The sequence below is a fragment of the Netta rufina genome, assembly GCF_964035555.1.
Source record: "Netta rufina genome assembly, chromosome: 4".
Taxonomy (NCBI): Eukaryota; Metazoa; Chordata; class Aves; order Anseriformes; family Anatidae; genus Netta; species Netta rufina.
This window is the reverse complement of record NC_140127.1, coordinates 61,252,314-61,273,864: the sequence shown is the minus strand read 5'-3', so window position 1 is coordinate 61,273,864 and position 21,551 is coordinate 61,252,314. Positions and strand designations below refer to the sequence as shown.

Below are 21,551 nucleotides of genomic sequence, written 5' to 3'. Positions count from 1 at the left end.
GTCTCAAGACCCACTGCTTTGTTATTCAATGCACTGTACAAGGAAATTCACTTCTAATACCTTCAGGCAACCAGGATGCTCCAAAGTATTATAGTTCCTACCAGTTGTGGACAAAACTACTATACCTATTTAAATGTCACTTTGTGATCCAAAAACAAGACAAAAATATGAAAATATGCTCTGCCACAAGGTTTCCAGTTTTCTCTAGTATTGATTAGATCATTTATAGAGGAGAATGCTTCACTTTTGAGAAAGTAACAACAAAAGTGTAATAGAAGCAAAGAGGAAAATAAAAAATGAAGGAAAAAAATCTGATTACAAAGATAAAACACACAAGTCTAGGTTTGTATGAATATTCAAACTGAGTCTTGTGTTTTATATGGACTCTGTAGATATCTTTGAATGTTTTTTGGTAAATACTGATTAACTGACCATCTAAAAAATCACCAGGTAATTTTGCCTGCCAGTTATTCAGCAAAACAGAAAAAGTACTGACCAATTCTTCACAACTGCCACTCTCACTGTGCAAAGAAAGAAGTAATTTACCGTGAGTTTGTGATAGTGAAAAGTTGCTTAATATTTTGATGTAAAGAATACCGATTTCCACCATTTTGCGTGTATTTCCAGCATTTTATTAGCATTGCCTACAGCAGAGAGAAAGACCTGAATGCTACATGATTTGGACCAAATGGGTGAACAAAAGCTAATCACAACAAAGGGTTTATTAGTATAGGGCAGGGGAAAAACACATAAATCACCACGATTCTCTCATGTTAATTTTGCTTTATTTTTTTGCTCTACGAATGGACCCTAGACTCCTATAATGTATCGTGTCCGATTATATTATGATTTCTCCCAAAGAGGGCTTAGCACTTAATCTGTTTATACAGCAACAGAATCAATCTGATTGACTGGGATTTCTGCGTGTCATTGCAATTAGAGACTATATACAACTGTGCAATATTCACATTAGGAGTTCAGCAGCTCTTTTCCAGGTGACACTGTACAGACATGGGGTTTGTGACATTCATTTGTGTAACATGCTTAGCAATAAGGAGAAGAGATTGGGATACCCATTGCAAGATATCTGAAATCAGTGTCATTACAAGTGGTTGATAGGACAGTTCTCATGACAGACCTTTCCCTGGAGCATCTAAAGGAGGTTTTGTGTGTGTGTGTACATACGCGCATGTGGCTGTACCCTCAAAGCAAAAATAAAAAGGTACTTTTGTATTTTAGAGGTATTGATAACTCAAAAGCAGAGGCAGGAACATTGTGCTTACTAATGAGCCTGCAGTGGGTACAGGTGAAGGTCTATTTCAGAGCTGCAAATCACAAATCAGCAAACAGAAGGAATTAGTCCTTCAGCGCCTGGCAGTAACATGTAGAAAAAGAAAAATGCGTGTTATGAAAGAAATCAGTGGAAGATTCATGCGGGAAGTCTTGCATAGCCAGCAGTATTAGAAAAACATTATTCATATTGCAAAAAAAAAGAGAAATAGAAGGGTGTTTTTAATGACAAAAAGTTTAGCACCCAAGATGAGAAAATCATTTCAAAACTGAGGGCTAAGACCAAGCTGAAGCTGGCACTTGCTTAGGAAGCAGCGACTACAGGGCGTCCCTGGGCCAAGGCTGCTGGAGGCTCCATAGCCTCTCCAGCAAATCTCTACCTGCACCTCATGTTTCCTACGCGTAGGAACTCACACCTTGATGGATTTTTTTTTTTTAAAGCAATTTAAAGCAAGCATCGATTCTGCTCATCATGGGTAAGGAAATATACCACTTGCCTTTCCTTTACAGGAGCTGTCATTATGTCCCATTTTCCCCTCTCTTTTTTTCCCATGTCTTCTCTTTTGTAGACTGAACAGCTCCAATTCTTTCATTTTTTTTCTCAATAAATTTTATTTTCAAGACTTTTGCTTTCCTCTGGATACTCTCCAACTGGACCACATGTTTCTATACAAATGCCATCCATAGCATGCTTTCAGGACAGTCAAAGAAAAGGCAATCCCAGTTGGAGAGAGGCAGTTGGTGCTTCAAAAACTGCATTTTCCAAAGCTCTACTGGCTAAGACAGAATATGGATAAAAAGTATGCATGAAATTAAGAATCTGTTAAATATACTTGATAAGATATCCAAAAGCTACAACAATACTGTCAGAAAGAAAACAACTGTAGCTAAAGAGTTAGTGGTAAAGTGAAGGCAATACTTAGATGGAAAAAAAAAAACACAATCTGATAATTAGGATGAATATAGAAAGTAAAAGCAAACAGAAAAAAAAAGTGAAAGCATTCTGTATAAACATGCTCTAAAACATAAAATATTAGAATGAGATGTTGAAGATGGCAATGAAGGCGGCAAAATTCATGACTGTATGGAATAAAGAAAATAAATACATTTTCTGAATTATATGCAAAACAACTAACTTGGAAGCAGTAAATGTGTTAAAAGCAACATTTTTTATTTTAAAGTGTTTTTGTTGTGCTATTGGAAAGAATGTTGATCTTGAGATGATGAGTGCTTCCTTGTCCATCAGCAGCAAAGTAGGACCTTAAACAGCATCTCTTCAAAGAAAATGTTTTATGCTTAGCAGTTCTAAGAGTTTTGTTTGCATGTTTTTATCTGATGCTATTTAAAAAAATAATAATTACTGAGGAAATTCAAAAAAAAGGTACTACTGTTGGGTTGATATGGGAGAAGGGACACTAAACAGTCTGGTAATGGTATAGCATAATACACTCACTAGCTAGATATCAACCCAGATGAAACAGATAAAAATTGTACAGGATTGCACTGACAAAGATTGAAGTGAAAGGGATGTAATTAATGCCAGTCAACATGGTTTTATGTAAAACAGGTCTTGTCAAACAAATTTGATTTTATTCTTCGATGAGCTTACACAAGTTTGGGTGATAAGGGTAAGTGCATGGGGCTAATACACACAGACACCTGTAATGCATTTCACTTATTAGTGCATTACATTATATTGTTAATAAAAATCAGTAATATACAGGGAATATGTCGATTGGATTGAGAAATGCTTAAACACCAATTTCAAGAAGGAATTATCAACTAGAGATCATTAACTAGCAGGTGAAGATGTTAGTGGTGATCCACCAGCACTTGTGGACACGCTAGACCTGATTTTAATGGAAATTTCATCTGTGTCCTGAAATTAAACTCAAAAGTACTGCAGACAAATTCTGAAGGTGAAACAAACAAACAAAAAAAAAGAAGAGTGGTATACATAGATGAAGACCAGGCAGTCACAGAGAATAATCTGTCTCACTTATTAAGCTAGGTCAATTTACTGCGTTGTACCTGAATCCTCAAACCATGTTTAATGACTGGGATTTCTCTGGGGGAAGGAAAAATAAAAGAAAGAGAGAAAGAAGAGAGAAAGAAGAAAGAAAAAGAATGAGCATGTACATGGAAATACTACAATCCGTTTCTCTTGACAAATTTAATTTTCTTTGTAAGAGTTATGTGAGAGAAGCTAGACGACAGTTTTACAGAAACCTGGGGTGATAATGTAGCATGCTAGCCTCTCAAAACAATCTTTCTGACAATAGCTAAGCAAGTGCATAATGTGTGGTGAACTTTTGCTGTTTATTCCCCAACTATGTTCCTTGCTTGTAAGAAAAGCCCACCAGACATAGCTTTCCACAATTACATCAGCAGAAGTTACCCGACAAAGGTCTTCAAGTTACCTGTACATCACATGTTGTAAGCAGGGACAAAGGTAGAATGAATTTGTTGCAGCTCACTTGCTGTGTATTCACAAAGTAATTTGTAGTAAAGTCTAAGGTACATCCACGTAATATATTCCTAAGGCACAAAGACAAACCTAGATAAGCCCTTTAAAGCCAAAGATTTTAACATTTGGCCCAGTGTTCACTGTGCTCTGAAATTATCGCCTACAAAACTCCACTTTTAACTTTCCAGTTATCAGAAATCAAGAAATGAAGAAAAATCAAGGGTTCATGCACCAAATGGAAAACAAACAGTAAGTGCATGAAATGCAGAGCATGGTGTAGCTATATGGTACATTCCCAACCCAAACTGCAGTAGGAATTATAGCACAAAATGCATATCCAATTATCATCTACAGATTCAGAGCGACAGCAAAATTGAAACCACTTTATCTTTTTCTAGAAATACACAGAGCAAAGAGCTCAACTTGTTCCTTCTGAAATTTCTGCAATGTAACATTATGCAATTGAAATATGAATGGCATATAAAATTTGGGGATGGAAGCCCTTAACAAGTGCCTGAAATTCTCAACACCTTCTACACCTAAAGTAAATCCCTTTGGAAGACTCCATCATACCTACCATACATGAATTTTTTTTACAGCTACAAACGTGACAACTCATGCTTTTGCTTCCTCACAGCGCAGAGCTCTTCAACGAGCAGACAGCCTTTAGTGAAGAGAACAGAAATGTAGGCAAGCTCTAATTTTCTGTACAGTGGCAACTATGTGCATGAGGCATTACAGTGGCGCTCTGCTCTGAAAGAGTTAACTTTCTAGCTCCTATTCTCTGCAGTGCTGCATAAACACTGCACATTATTCTTACTGAGCATGCTTCATCTTTCCTGTCTCCACAGTCTTGGGCTGTCAATCAGCTGTCAGTCCCTACCACATCAGCACAGTGCGCATCACCAGGCTGTCAGCACAGCAGCTGATGAGACTCTGCTAAGAGCTGTCAATCAAACTTGTTTCTCTTATCTGTTCTGGAAATATTTTGTCTCTAAGAAACAAAGAACCTGGGCAACAATGGATCAGAGTCTAGTATTTACTCTTTTACAGGGATAGAAGGCTCTTAACAGGAAACGAATATGTTTTATCCACAACCAGGGAAAAAATACGCTTCATTAAGCATATTTTCTTTTTTTTTTTTTTTTTTAAATCCTATTTAAATCTTGACCCAATAAACCAGAGCAAAATAAATCAGCGCAAATTTCTTTTCACTGTCACTAAAATGAATTTCACAGGTTTACTAGTTAAGTTTCTGTTGAATATAATTCAATGCAGTTTAAAACAGGCAGCTTCTCTCTGGTTTTGGGAATCTTTCCCTGTCTTTAGGCATTGGAATGTGTGATCTTTCTCTCTGTCTCACTGTAGCCAAAAAGCCAGACTAGGGGAAACACACATCATTTACACCTTTGTTGCATTCAAATATATCTTTATTTTCTGAAGCGTTTCTCATTAAAACTCAATTTCAACATAGAATTTAATAACATATCAGTAGGGTTCATAGATAATAGCAGACCAAAAGAATAGCTCACGGGTGTAAGCAAGCAGGGAAATAACATACATTTTCAGCAAATGTTTGAAAGAAGATGGTATCTTCTTTCTGGAATGCTGTACGAGGGAGGAGGAATTGGAGAAGACAAAGTTCTTGCATCTACAGAAATAAAACACCGAAGAAACAAAAAGGGCTGCAAAGATAGGCACAGCAGTGATCTCAGGTCTGACACAGAAGCTCGGCATGAAAAGTTGAGCTGGGCTTTCAAGTGCACACCTATACGAGGCAGAATTATGTTCTGCAAAGATAACTGGTCTAGGTCTAACAAACCTGGCAATCAAATTAATTAGCGCTGGTGGATCACTGAACTAACAGACCTCTGCTCTTCCAAGGGCATAAGTAAGCATCTTTACATGCTGTGCCATACAGATATGCGGGCACATTTAAAGCTTGCTTGAATATCAGTACACAGTGCTTGTCTGGTGCAAAGTAAAGTAAACATAACCCAGTGACTTAAAATCCCCACTCTGACCCATTTCTATTTTCCCCTACAAATTGAAGAATCCCAGGGCTGATAGTTGAATAGAAACCTTGCAGACCCAAAAATGAGACTAGAAAAGGGAAGAAAACTGATTTTCTAAGTATAGAGAGGGGTGCTATTTGAAATATATGATATTTGAAAGGTAAGCCTAAAAATATTTGGTAATTTTCATAAAGCCTTAGTTTGGAGCCATAAAATCAAACAAGCAGCTTCATTTTCTGAGACAAAACAAACCAACAAACAAAAAACAACAGCGAGTTTGCAACACTTACATTTTCCTGCACACAAGCATATATTGAACATTAAAAGGGGGGTGAGTAAAAGTATTTTTATGAAATATTGTAAACCTATGCAAACAATGACCTACAGGCCTGATACACATGCTCTGAACATGGCTACAGGACTGAGCTGTCCAGGTACCAGCAGAGCCCACAGAGACCCAACTGGGAAAAAGGCCCAGGGCGGCTGCAATAGGAAACGCAGGGAGTGCTTGGAAAAAAGTTTAAAACAAGCAGGGAAAAGAAGCCCCTGCGAAGGGTCTAGGGACTAGGGTCTAGAGTGGAATTGGAGAAGAGCAGAAGGGTTCCCAGCAGCCTCCCACAACACTCTTCGGAGCTTTGGAGAAGGAAGGTGGGGCAAAGGGAGAGCGGCCCATGCTTCTCATTTCTGACTGTTTTAGGGAATATTCGGATAGTATCTGAAAACAAGGAGCATAAGGGCTGAGAACTGCCACAACCAAGAAGAAATTGTGGCCAAAACTATTTGTCCTTCCCTCACGTATTCCTCCCTCCCCCACAAAAAGTTGCTCTTTTTCTAGAATTTGTTCACTCCAGAAGAGACTATTTTAGTCCCCAAAAGCAGGAAACCATTTCCCACAGGAAAGAAAATGAGGTGCCAGCCACAACCGATGTCAAAGATGTAAGCAAATACCTCACAGATTGAAGCAAGACAAAGGAAGGCAATTTTGAGCTGAATCCTGGAGCAAAGGCAAGAGGTCGGCATCCTTCATCAATTTCAACTCTATAAATGACTTCTCAACAGATGCCTATTTCTCTTTCCTAGGGTCTAATCTTGGTTCCCTCCATTACTGTTTGTGCCTTCAAGAGTAAGAGCAAACAATTTGTCTTCTCTTCCCTCACAGCCAGCTCTGATGTTTAAATGCCCACTAAATACAAAAGGGAGTGCGTGTTGGGGTGAGGAGGCAGGGGTCTCGCTGAGGACCGGCGAGGTGCGGACCTGGCACTTCTGTTTCATCTCATCCAAAACCCCACATATAACAGGAGCCATGGCTTTCTGGCCAGAAACATCACTGTGCACATGAAGTGGAGTTACTGGGTAGCATTACAGTCCCTGGGAGGTGGTGAGCCCCCCTTTGTTCATGGCTGAGCGTGTATGTTTTGGGAAGGAGAATGGAGCCCTCCGTTAGGCCTCTGTGCTCAGCAAGGGCCTGCTGCAGGCAGAGGCAACCTTCTGACAATATTTGCACCAAAAGGGGAGCAGACTGCTCTAGTCTCAGCCTCAGGACACGTTTCTGGACGTGAGTTTCACTGGTAGGAAGAGAGGGCTGCTTTTAACATGCAGCCACCACTGCGTGCCCTGCCCGAGCAGCCCTGGAGGGTGTGAGCAGGGCCTCGCACAACACAACACCCAGTGCCCTGCCACAGACCCCATTCCCATGGCAAGGGAAGCCCCCAGACCAGAGCAGCTCGGGCATCCTCTCCATAGTATGAATGTACTGCAACACTTCTTGTGTCAGCATCAGTAATATTCTCCTTCAGAACCAAATAAGTGTTTGCTAATGAAGGAAGGGAAGTGTGAATGAACAGAAAGACTCCATAGGCTGAGCTTTAATTCCAGATGCTGAGAGTAACACCAAAAGCAACAACCATTTGTGCAGAGGTCAGAAATTAAAACCAGAGAAAAATCATGTGCAGTAGTTGCTTTTACAAGCATGCCCACAGTAATTCGATCTTTCAGTCACATTTCAGCAGCAAGGCTAACTATCACAGCATTGCCCTGTACCAAACTACCCCTGTTCCAGCTAGCACAACCTTTATCAACCGTTTGTGACAACAGGAATATTTTACTCTTTGACAAATTCTTTCATATGTAGCACTGTTTTCCAGAAACACAACTCCCTCATATCTAACCGGACATTAATTGCTTTTTTGCTGATGTATCTGTGCCTTCTGGACTGATAACACAACTAGCAAATCTGATATCTGACAAGTTGACTCAACCTAATCAGGACAGATCAGCTGTTACCAACATTGCTATAGGCTGTAATTTGAGGACCTTTACAGAGTTATCACTTGCTTTGAAAGGCAAGAAACGGTAATTCTGTCAACAGTAATCCCAGAACGTGCGTTCAAAGTGGCTGTTATTTTTTCTCCAGGAGAAGGTAACACTTGTCAAATAAATACCTGAGATAATTGATAAAAGGAATTAGAAGTATGTGAGTGATACACTGACAATCAGTCATTCTCAAGAAAAATAAGAACCTCACAGGATTCAGCGCATTAAGCACAGAGCACAAGCTGTCACTGTGAAGCAGGGGTCACTCGGAATGGAGTGAAACAATTGGCAATGCAGTTTTTCAATGTTTACTTATCTCTCTGTTGCTTAGTGCTAAAGCTGAGTGAATTATTCACTTCAAACAATTTGTTCAATGAATTTTACCCCTTTTTCCTGCTTAGAATATGTGGGCAATGGATACCAATGCCATCAGATTTATTCACTGCTTCATTTTATTCAAGCTTGCATTTAGTGCTTGATTGAGAGTATTCTAGACTTCCACTGCTTAGCTCTGATTGTTCAGACAATAACAACAGCAGGTCCTTAATGTGTGCAAACAGCACAGACCCACGCAGCTGATGGAATAATGATTATCTACACCACCAAGGATATATCTTTTGGTATTTTTTCTGTTTAAATCTGGAAGCCCTTCCAGCAACAATACTGAGAATTGCTGCGAAGTTCCCTTTCTGTGAATATTTTTGCCCACAGGACTCAACATTTGAGTGTTTGTGGAAACCAAGTTAACAAAGAGTGCGAGCGCAGCCAAAGCAAATTAATTAAAAAAAAAATACAAAGATTATACTGTATGTGTTCCCTGTTCCACTAGGAAATAATTTATTTTCCTGTAGTAAAATTCAGAGGAATTTCACCAAAAAAAAAATAAAATTAGGAATCCCAACACATGCAATTCTCTAACGGAACTTGATGGTCACTGGATACAAACAAAGGATGTTTTCATTGCCAGGTCTGCATCTGTCTTTTACAGATAAAATGTGTCTAGAAACTCAGACTTAAAATTATAACAAAAAATGTATCTCTTACTGTATCGCTTTGGTCCATCTTCCAAACAAAATGAAAGGGTTAAGGTTGCATCATCTTCAAAAAATTCAGTTGCAAAGGCATCCCACCAGAGGTTGTCACTATCCTAGGAAGCAACAGATCATTCACTTAACAGGAGGCAAAATGAAAATATTTTAATCTTTTTTTTTTTTTTTTTTTAAAGAAATTGCAAATCACAACAGTTTGCACATCTTGCCCTGATTTTGGGGTGTAGATGTCTATATGATACTTCAACTAATGTTCTTAGATAAGGTTCTAGTTCTAATTAAGAAAAGAGCTGAAATGTTTTGTTTATTATACTATGAACTGCCTTCCATTTTGTCCAGCATACTAACTATGCAATAACTTTCATTCTCATAAATACAGGTTCTTCTTAAAAGCTTTTATAAATCAGTTGCAAATAAAGCAATTATGACTTTTTCCCCCTTTTTCTAGGCCATGTATCTCAAATGCTTGGTCCTAATCATGAAAAAAACCTCAGTACTTAATTCTATAATGCTACATAACCCGATTATCAGCATGACTTGACAAGAAAGTTATTTAGAAACTAAATATAATAGCCATTCCCCTCCAATGCATTTAATATAATTACAATGCTACTGCAGGTTAATTAAATACCAGCTAGTTACTTAAATGTAATTGTTGTGAGAAATCTTTACTTTTCAGTGTGATACATGAAGTGAAAACAATATTTTAAATGACCTGTGTATACTTAGACTTGCAGTAATTCACATAGTTGGAACATAATAATTATGGAACATAACAATTAATAACAAATATTAATATAGTGTCCAACGTAAAGCATATACCTGTACACCCCTATGGTGATTGTTGCCTTGGATGGCTGAACAAGGCATTTTCAGACTTGGGTAATTAACATCTTTCAAACTTCCATGTCCAGCACGTTTGTAAGTGGTTCAGTTTGCAGGGTATTTTTTAACAGAAGTCAAACAACAACAGAATCCACAAGTTGTTTAATTTAAAAACTATGGACATATTTATTAACTGGGTTTGAAATCTTTGGTGTGGTATCTTCTGCTCCTCTGAAGCCCTAAGATTTAAATCACTTGCAGCACACAAGATCAGTGACAAAGCTGGAAATGCACTTCTGGGGATGCTGCAGACATGCTCCTCATCGCCCCTCACTGCAGCAGCCCTGCTGGTTGGTGTGCAAGGCCAGCTTCATCCAACATGGCAAGCAAGGAACACCTCTTAATGCGTGAGCAATGTTTAACTAAGCCAGAAAATATTTGTTACCTTTGTAGAAAAAAAAAAAAAAAGAGAGAGAGAGAGAGACAAAATGCCAATTTCAGACAAAATGTGCATCTATCATTTTCATTGTATGCACACATGCAGAGAAATAACTATGTGATGTTTTTAGTTCTGCTCCCATCTCTCCACAAGATGTTATTACTGGATTTCACTCCAAACTGCTGAGCAGAGGCTTTACTGTCCCACTACTTTGCTTTGATCTTCGTCGAATGCCCAGCAGAGAAAGAGTGAGGACCCGTTTTGACACCACAGCTCTTACTGACCCCCAGGAGGCTTCCTGGTTAGTTCAGAGCCCGTAGCTCACCTTCCTCCCCAAGCCTCAGCCCCCTCAGCGGCAGGCGTCTGGACAGGGAGCTGCCATGCCCTGTGCTGCTTGCTCAAGAATTCAGCCACACAAAGAGATACCAGGAGTGTCCCCATGTCCTGGCAGCCTGCTCTCAGGCAGAGCTTCTGCCCTTTGCTCTGTGCTAGTGCCCACCTGGTCATTGAATGGTTTGGCTTGGAAGGGAGCCTTGGAGATCATCTAGCCCAGCCCCTGCTGAGTGCCTCCACACGCAGCTGCTGCTGCACTAGCAGTACCTCAGGTGCCACCAGGGTGGGTGAGGAACATAAGCTGTTCCACAAAAGCGCAGTACCCGGTATCTAGCATCCAGCCCTTGTAACAGCCTGGCGGGGGCATCACCAGCCGCTCCACTGGTAACAGTGTGCTGCCACCAAACTCGGCCATTTGCCACAAGAGCAGCTGTAGCATTGCTTTAGCTCCCTGACAGGCTTCTTGTCCCAGCAAAAGGCGAGGGGAGTAAGGTTTAAGAGGTGGCACACGCAACATTTGTGGATCCACCGTGGGGAAGTTCTTAGTACCTCACCAGCTCGGTATCAGCCGAGCTACTTGTGAGATTTCCAGTGATGTGAGAGGTGCAAGCGACGCATCGCATCGTCAGGATGCACATGCACACAGGAAATGAAGAGAAGCACAGGGAGAGTGTGGGGCCTCACCTCAAAACCACACATACTTGCATGCACGCCTGCTTCCAAGAAGTCTGAGGGCTAGGAAAATGTGGAGACTGAATTACTGTGGATCCTCTCCCTGGATAAATGAAATATCCAGACTCTGTCACAGCTTGAATACTGTCCAAAGTCTTTATCTCATGTTTTTGCATACTTTATGTCAGAAAGAAGAAAAAACAGAAAATATACCACCACCACCAACTTTACCACTCTCCCAAAAATAAAAAAAAAAAAAAATCCTCTGTCAAGCTTGGGTATGCTCTACTGATTAATTCTCCTCCCCTCCCCTGTCACAGGTGGGCCCATCTATTCTCACAGCCAAATGGTGAACAAAACCAAATGAGGTGTCCCCTCACCAAACTGAAAAAGGATCCAGATATTATGGAGAAAAAAAAATAAATTAAAAAAATCACCCCCTTTTTCTTGCAAAAAGGGGATGGCAAAGGCAAGGCTGCCCCCAGGCATCTTTAACTTATGCTCTGACAGGTTACGGGGGATTTTGCCAGAGTAATTATTTTTCTATTCAACAATAATGAGAAATTACCATGGCAACCTCCCTTTCACGTAGTGCACTCACACGCTCAAACACTGAAATAATGGCCTAAACATAACAAAAAAAAATTAATACTTTAAAAAATATTTTGTATTAAAATAAACTTACGGAATGGGTCAAAGGAGAGAAGAGGGTAGAGACAGCCTGAGAGTTGGGCTGGAAGTGAAGATGCCACGCTGATGTCTCCAGCTACCCAAGCAGCAAAATGTCTTCTGCCACAACTGTCATTGTTCCTCCTGATCCCCTCCACCCCCAGTATTATTTGTAATTTGAAGCATGGCTCAACTCTGAATAGAGTCTCCAAGTAAATGGAATCCTAGGGTTTCAATATTTTTTCCTGACTCTGATTTCTTTGGCAAATGTAATCAGATTTGAAGTACAATGATGTTCTTTTTCCCCCTCCATCTAATAGTCCCACATATTCACTGTGTGATCTGAGAGTCAAGCTGGGTTCTTCTTTACACCTTACACACTTACGTGATTAAGAGTCTGCAAGCCAAATGAGGCTTTTCTTCTTGTCTGTGATGGTGATTGCTGAACCAAAATAGATCTTGCAACTGGAATATAAGGCCAATGGAGCCTATGGCATTTTCTCCAAATTCCTTTATTTTTGTTTAATGACTTGGAAGGCAGAATGGAATTCATGTAAACAGTCAGTACCTGAAACCAAGCTCAGGAGAGGATGCAGATAATTCTGCAGGGCCAAATTAAAATTCAAAATGATTTTGATAGATTGCAGAAATTTTCTGAAATTAAGATGAAATTCAATAAGAAAAGTGACAAAAGCACAAATACAAAATGGGAAATAAACGGCTAAGCAATACTGTAGAAAATGGTCCAAATCACACAGGAAATAAGTCAGCAAACTGTTGCTCTTGCAAATAAATGAAATGTCTCAGATATAGTTCCCCTCCGTTCAAACAAGCACATCCCTGGAAAGACTTCAGCTGGAACAGACCATCCACTTCTGGTGCACTGTGTCCAGGTCTGGGCCACCCACTCTTAAAGGACTAATTTTAGGAATTTAGCCGAGAACAACAGGAATCACGGAGTTTAAAGACAAGTGGAGATAAACAAAACCCAAAAGACTTAAGGACTGTGTTGTGCTTAGTGTCAGAAAGAAGATCACAGGGAATGTGATGATAGTCTTCAACCATGTGAAGAGGCTGGTATGAAGAGGAGAGTGATCGCTTCTCTGTGGCTAACAAGGATGGGAGAGAAAATATGACTTGGTTTGCTGCCCCTGTGGGTTAAGTGGTATAATCCCTTGTTACAAGCCTCTAGCCTAGCGTGTTGCAGAAGGGAAAGGGCCACTGCCACATTACCAAGACGAGCCGATGCCCAGGTCCATGTGAGCCACACTGCCTACAAATCTCAGGCAGACTTTTGTTTTCTCCCTCACATCGCTTTTGGTTGCACAACATATAACAGGTGTAAACAGTATATGAAAAAGTCAGTCATGAAAACCAATAAATGTGATTCCGAATACACACAGGAAGCACATCTGTTCTGAAATGGGACCTTTTCTACATAATCACTTTTTAGGGAAGAACTGAATTTTAAACGCCAACCTCTGTGGCTTGGCATTGGACAAGGCAAAAATAAAAAGAGATGGTGCCCTTGGGATCTTACATTTTTCTTCTGGCACCTGCAACCCTTCCCTATTGACACTTACTATTTTCAGAACTCTATACGTCCACACGCCTGTTGGCAACGTACACGCTTCTCATATTCTTTCAAGTTAATGCTGCACGAGGAAACTGCTGTCTCCCCAAGGAAAGAATGTTATTCCACTCTTCCCCCCATTCCCAGTGAATCAAGCTACACTTGAGCTTTTTTAAAATGCAGTGCAAGATAAGATTTTACCATTAAATACACCTGTAAAAGCTGCACAGACATTACAAATTATGAAACTCACAAGATAAAGTATCATAAAAATTCTGACACTAATGTTTATACTCAGAGCACACTGACAGAGCATTAAAGATAAAATGCCAGAATACAAGAAACCAATAACTTTTCCCATTAGCTTTAAATTAGACTCATCTTGAATCTACCCAACGTATTTAAGGTTCTCATATAAACTCACAGGAGCAACAAATTAACAGGGATACATATATCTTAATTTTATACATTTTGACATTTGAGTACAGATCTGCAGGTCTGGCCCTGCAATGCACAATATTTTTATGATCAGGCACAGTTTGTTTTGTTTTGTTTTCCTGTTTATATAAATTCTGTACAGAATACTTTTGATTCTTAAACTGATTTTCTTGGCAATGGTATGAACAGAGTGAAAGTGGATTAGTCATGTACAGTAAATGGTTGATAAACCTACATGGTCAAATGGCTGTCTGTGGTCATGCAGGTACAAGAAGATGTACACCCATCTTACATTCAGTTATCTTTCCTAGCAGTATGTGGTACCTCGTACAGCTGTGAAAAAAGTGAAAATAGAGGACTAATTTGGTTGCCCTGGACTAGTATGCAAGGACAATTCCTGTTGCTTTTATATTTGTTATTCTATCTTATTTATTTTATCTGAAACATGAAGCAGGTTTTAGATAGCACTGAAGACATCTTTAGTCTTGCAACTAATGATATCCTACAGAATCTCCGGATCCCTTCCCACAGCCAGGAATGCCCGACTCTATTATTTCCATTTGTTATTTCACACATATTCACAGTTTTAATGGTGTTGCTTGCTTTTATTTCACTTACTAGTGTGGCTGGATGCCATCTCTCAAACAATGTGTAGTAAAACTGGCAGAAAGATTTTAAGACTTGGCTTTGGTCATGAGTAGTTTTCTGTTCCATTACATACTTCCAACTTCTTGCCAAAACTCTACTCAGTGCTCAAAACATATCAGTTTCTTCAGCTTGCTTATTAATTAATTAAATTATTGTTTACATTCCACTTTGGAACTTATCTTAGTTTGTACAGTAAAGAAACAAGACCAAGTTTCTGTTTTATTGAAAAGCCAGAATATAGGCCTGCAACAAACACAGCAGTGCTGCCGCAAAGAGACCGAATCCAATGCAAAAAGGGGGCAAGGTCTCTACTTCTCATGTAAATCTGAAATAACTTTAAGAATCCAGTGGAATTACAGGAAAAAGCTCATAACAGAAAGCCACTCTTACAGATTCAATGGAATTTCATAATACATTGATGATCCTCTTTTTATTGCCTGTAATGCTTCCAATAGCAACCACTATGCTATGAGGAAAAAAAAAAAAAAAAAAAAAAGGAAGAAAGCAGTAATGGCTCGTTTGCTTAATGGGGAACTGTGAAAATCAACAATTAATTATTTGATTTGAGATGAAAATGGGAAAAACATCAAAAAATAATGGTGTGGGGTGATGCCTTGCAAAATATGCAAGTTGATTAATGCAGTTTTCTCGATATACTCTGAACCTGGAAATCTAGGAATTGGCATCCCTACAGCAAACATACTGTAATGATTCTGGCCATGCAATTCAACTTTGCAGACATGCTATTTTGAGATAGTTTCACTTAGATTCTCAAATGGCAAGTCGACATTGGGCAAGTAAATCTTCTTTTTTATTTGGCTATTAAAATATGACTGAAGCAGACAGTTTATTAGAGTGGTTGGGGCAACTGCTTGCTAGGCTGGCAAATAGCAAGACCAGTAGACACCTACACACAGCAATAAAGGTATAGTTAGCCCATTTCATCTAAGCCACCCAATTTTTCTGTCTACATGTACTTCATTATGTATTTCAAGTTGGATATCCTTTTAAAATAGCAGTCCCTAAAATCATGGAGATTTTCTCACTTCAGTTGTAGGGAAAAGATAAGACAGTGAGTTATCTGGTTCAGCCTAATAGAATCAAAAAAAGAATACCAGATCTCAAACCTCTTATTTGACATTGTTTCAGTTTTACTGCAGCTTGTGGATAAAAGAGAAATGGATCTTAAAATACTCACTCTATGCATGTTTCGCTATTAATCTACAACAAACATACAGAGACTGCAGAGTTAATACTACACTGTAAGAAGGACAAAGCAGAAAGGGTTAATTTATGCAATGTGTCATTTCACCTGCTTCTGTAATTTGAATTCATTATTTCTACTCCTGGAACTTGCACACAAGAATAGATAGGAGAAAGAAAGGGGAAAAAAAAAAAAAGAGCAATGAAGCTGGACTCAAAAAGACATATTCTACAGCCAATTCCTTATTTGGTAATAAGGCATGGCATCATCCTTGCTATTTCACAGCAATATTATCAATAACTAGCAGAGGATGCTCTTTGATCCTTTGTAAGTATATGGGATAAGATTGCACTCGGTCTCTAGAGGCAAGACCTATATTCTGGCTGCATGAACAAAAAACCTGGGCATTAACAACTGAATTATGACCACAGTGCAGCTGTTAACAGAAAGAGACACTTCTACCCCCAGTGTAGTATCTTTTTGGCCTTTGTATATATAGTGCATGCTAAATCCATATTCAAAGTTATTTTAAATTTGAGTCCTCTTTTCAGTAGACATGAGAATGCCACTAGCTGGCTGAGAACAGAGATCCATTTCCTTAGTAGTATTCTTCATCCACAATCACTGAAGACAAATCACAGGCTTGAGTTTCGTATTTATCAAAAATGAGCTGTGGTTACACTCCTCTATTCTGCAGCAGAATGCTCCACAGCCTCAGCCTTTGAGAATGGTTTATAGAGAAGGAATATTAAGTGTGTCTATTATCTATTGTACTACCGTCAGTCATATGAATGTTCTTATTTTATTCTGACATTTTGACCTGGTTTCTTTTTTACCTTGTTTACTTCCATCTTTATGAGTAAATGGAAGCTACTATGCCATCTATCCCAATGAAAAGGCAATAACTAGTATTGCCATCAGTGAATACAGAACATCAAACATCCTATGTCAGGAGGGCACATAAAAAAGTCATATTCTCAGCAACATTAGTAAAAGAGTCTCCCTGGGTCTATCTACTCAACTGCACCAAATCCCAAGGCTCTAAAATTTAGTGAACACAAATGCCTTGATCAGTTATTACAGTGAAAATGGAATTATTACTGACAACATTTAAATACTCCACTGATGGACAACAGGAACACACCAAAGGCAGTCCTTGACACCTTTTTGGACAGGTCTCCTGCCCCCTCTTAGTTCAAAAGAATCTCACTGGAGCTCCACGCACACTGCAGACAATATGATGCTGGGACTTCAGAAGTCCCTGCCTCTGAAGAACTACAGTCTAGCAGACTATATTTTGGAAGGTAAGAAATAACTCTTCAACCGAATTAAGAAACCATACTGCTTTTAGCTCTTCTGCCTTCTTTTACGAATCTAGTGGCCCAGGCAGGGAAGAGAAACCCAAATAAAACAAACCATGCTTCTGCGTTACATTCCAGCTTTCTAGAGAAGTATCAAGTGGTGACAGGGCTAAGAAATGCTGCAATGAAGACTAGATTTTATCCTAAACTAAGATTAAATGGGTTGAAAAGACATGCAGGTGGGGAGATATGTGTCTAATTGACATGCACATACCTTCTACCCTATGAGACTTTGAGAAAACTCTTGCTAAGACTCAGCAAAAGGATTTTAAAATTAAGGATATGCTTAAATGCTTTGCTGGACTAGGATCCAAGTATGCATTTGTTAGCCTGTAAGTCAAATTAATTAAAGATTATTGCTTCCTATTAACCTTTGCAAACCAGGTAGGAACATATCACAATGTTGGACAGCTCTGTCTTACCAAAGAGCTGTTATTCTTTGGAAGGTACGTGAAGTGGAAAAGATCCAGTGTATCGTATGTCCCAGGATGGGTAATCTCATGCACAAAAGCCTAATTTAGCAATAAATAGTCAGAAAAAAGTGAGAACATTGAAGAGGTGAGTATTTGAGAAATCAATGTACTTTGTTACTATTCACAAGCATACCTACAAGCATGGTCCTATTTTCAAAACTACAGTGTAATTAGTATCAGCCATATCCCTGTTTTGGGTCACTAATCAGCTGATGTTGTCAGACACCCAGGTTTTTGCAAATAACAGTGCTACATTTATTGCTTGTCATTTTCCATGTGTGTGGATTCAAACTTATTCAAACATTAAGGCTGAGATTTTCAAGGCTAATTAAAAGACTTATGCGTGCATTTTCCATTAAATTCAGTGAAAATCAGATGTTGGAATATTCTGTGTGGCGTTCCAAATCCCAGCATGGAAATGGAACTTGTTACTGTTAGCTAAATCAAAGCTGGAGGGTGACAACAGGGCTGGGATTCATTTCACCCCAAGACAGTTGTCTAAATTCATATGAGATAAAAAGCCTCCTGGAGATATCTGTCTCTTCATGACTGTAGAGGGAGCTGAGAGAGTAGTTCAGTCTAGCCATGTAACTTTTACAGGGATAAAGGTAGGTAAGATAAATCCTATTCTATGTACCTACCAAGAATTTGAAATTCGGTAACAAAACTGGTTGAGCTTTTGAGAGCTTACACAGTGAAGGACAAACATAAGTGAAAATCTGGGTGAAACAACCGTATCTACGTTGTCTAGGTTTTTACAGTCTTGGCAGGAAAACCTATAAATGATATTCAAGTTTTTAGCTCGTAACGCTCAAAGCTCTCCAGGCTGCCAGGCTCCCGCTGTTTCATATAAAAAGCTCCGAGTGGCAGACAGAAGTTGGAGCACTGGTTAAAGATTTCTGCCAGTATGAAATGTTTAAAATGAAGAAGATGTGATGATTATTTGCCTGGCTTCCTAAGTTCACTCCCCAGCTAGCCATAGTTGCCAATAAAGGCCCTCAGGTGCTGCATTTTATCTTATCCTGCATTTGGGTTAGAAATTCCCATACAACATACAATTAAACTAGAGGAAGAATTGTTCAGCTGTATCTTCATACATCCTCAGAAACCTGGAATATTAGGAAATCTTAAGTCAAGACAACACATATCAAATATTGCCATTTTTCATTTAGTTTTCTGCTATCACTCTGTCACTCCCTGTTTTACTCGTATAGCATTATCCTTCTCAAGCACATAACACTCACTAACAGGCACGTGACAGCCAAGTCTGATTAATGAAGAAACAATAATCAGGAGCCCAGGTTGCATGGACAGAGTGGGGTTGGCTTGTGTTTCAGACAGTCACAGATTCCCAGCATGTTTGAAAGACTCAACACTGAAAAACAGCGTTAGTACAGGGTAGTGAACTTTTTAAATTGGCATTTGCATTTACAAATTAAAACTCTGATTGAATGGAGATGTCTGATTCACCTGCTTACAATGAAAACAATACTTAGAATGAAAACTTTTACTGTTATTGCTGCTGTAATATTGTACAGGAGTGTAGCACATAACTGACAAGGGTGTTATGGTAGCTGAATCATAGGATATTTAGTTCCTGTCCTGAAATGCACCAAAAGAAATACAGAGAGAATGAAGCACATGTTGGGAAACTCAGAGGTTGTGATAACAGAGTGGTTTTGTATGTTTGTTTTAATAATTAACTTTAAATCTTCACTTCAAAGAAATGGAGGGATTTATGCACTCCAAAAAGTGCTCTCCTTCAAAACTTTGCACTGTGCAAAGTACAGCTTTCTTCTAAATGGTGTGTCTTATCTTGTCAACCTCATTTAAAGTAAAAAGGCATCAGTAGTAATAATGAGAATCCAGTTTGTGAACAATTCCTTCACAGAAGCCAGCTATTACATATTGTAACAAATTAAAAACTCTAAAAAGTCTATGTGGGTCCCCAGAGAAATGCTATTTAATAAAGCAAACACCGATATTGAATGTGACAGAATTCCATTTGCTGCAGAATCCCATCCAACTGAGTTTGGCTGCTGCTGAAGCAATTAGAGAAAGCTGTGATTTAATGATTACGCTAAAACCCTAGACAAACAAAGCTCTCACCTACCAAGTGGCCACTTAGCAGTATCACTACCACCGAAATGTATAAAAATCCTTGTAGGATTTCATTTGCTGTCAGTCAGCTAGTAGCAATGTGAGCAATTATTTACTAAAAATGTCTAGTTACTAGCTGCCCTACTGCTTAAACATGAAAAATGTATAAATCTAAATTTAAACAAAGTAAGCAAGGCCAAGTGTGAACTATGTATGTATGTATGTATATATGGAAATCACCCACTAAAGGTTATCCTTGTAGCTGAGACCTGATACAATCTAGCTGAAAGACCGTAACAGGACGGTGTAATCCTTTTTTTTTTTTTTTTTTTTTTTTGCTGTTTACTAAAATCCACTGGGGCCTCACCTCTGGGTTCATAAGCTTCTAATGAAATGTTAAACATATTTTCGTCACAGCAGTAGCCTCTTATGAATTACAACCTATCGCTTCAGACTTTGTGGACCTGTTAGATCAGCAGTAAAACTGATTCACTTGAGATTTCTTAGGTTTTGATAAATGGTGTTTGTCCTTCCCTATTTTCTAACTCTTTTAAAATTTCTTAGAGTAAAATGGTAGAACATAAAATGGTATAAAAATGATTATAAGCATATGACACTTTGCAAAGCTTGCTTATGGAAAGCTTGTAAATTTGCTTGGGAACTATGAGCTTCTGTGGTGTGCTTATGTCATCCAACAAACTCCACTGTGAAAACTAACACATCTTTCTGATTTTTAACTTTCATATTAGTCTGAGAGCCTAGTCTGAGTGATACGTAGGACTGTTGATGTAGATTTTTACCCTAGTTGCCTTACAGGTGAAAGCACCTTCTGACAAAGAGAAAACAAAGCCTTGGGAAAAGCAATTCCCTTTCTCCCCAGTTTCTTCAAGGAAGAGGATCTAGAGACATGGTACATATCTATAGCCTAAACAAAAATATCAGTGTTGATACAGCCTTTTATAACCATAAAGAATATGAAGCCTGGGAGAAAGCTCAAACACACAGACAACTATTTTAAGAAAGAAAACATTTTTGGAAAACATGGTGAATCATGCACAGAATTGCTGCAGAGGAGAGTGAAATAACTTAAAGCAGCTATGTATAGGAATGAACTTCTCAGGGAACTAAGACCCATTTTCAAAGACCTTAAGATCTCTGAAAATTCTTAAGACCTCTTTCAATGGTCTTAACAAAAGAATACTGTGGGGGGGGGGCTTGGTTGTTGTTTTTGTTTGTTTGTTTGGTTGGTTGGTTGGTCAGTAGGTGGCTTTGGTTTGGTTTGCTACAATAAAACAAACACAGTGTATTTCTAGCTAAAATATGGAATAATTGTATTCAAAACCCTAAACTTTTTTTAAAGTACTATGTGTTCCTTATGAGTGCCATACAATTTCTGAGCTTTTCTGGGAAGATTTGTGTTCAGACTGCTAAACAGCCTGAGAAGGCAGCAGTACCTTTGACAAAGCCAAGAAACTACATGGTCCCATTCCTTGGAATGTGTAACTGCCAGAGGAGCTGTCATCTGAAAGTGAGAAAAGAAATCAGAAAAGATTCAGTGCTAATGTCTTCTTAGACTAGGGGAAGCTTAAGTCAAGCCCAGCTCAGAATATATCACAGATTCACAGAATGGTTGAGGTTGGAAGGCACTTCATGTGGATCCAAACCAAAGAGCTTGCTTTCTA

General features: G+C 38.9%; 1 protein-coding gene across 4 annotated transcripts in view; it reads right to left on the bottom strand.

The window, feature by feature from the left end:
- Nucleotides 1-21,551, bottom strand: part of LDB2 (LIM domain binding 2) — a 216,309-nt gene that overhangs the window by 131,652 nt on the left and 63,106 nt on the right. For all 4 annotated transcript variants that reach the window (XM_084286787.1, XM_084286789.1, XM_084286788.1 and 1 more), the window contains exon 2: nucleotides 9,130-9,232. In XM_084286787.1, the coding sequence (XP_084142913.1) occupies nucleotides 9,130-9,232 (103 nt within the window). The remainder of the gene's footprint in view (nucleotides 1-9,129; nucleotides 9,233-21,551) is intronic.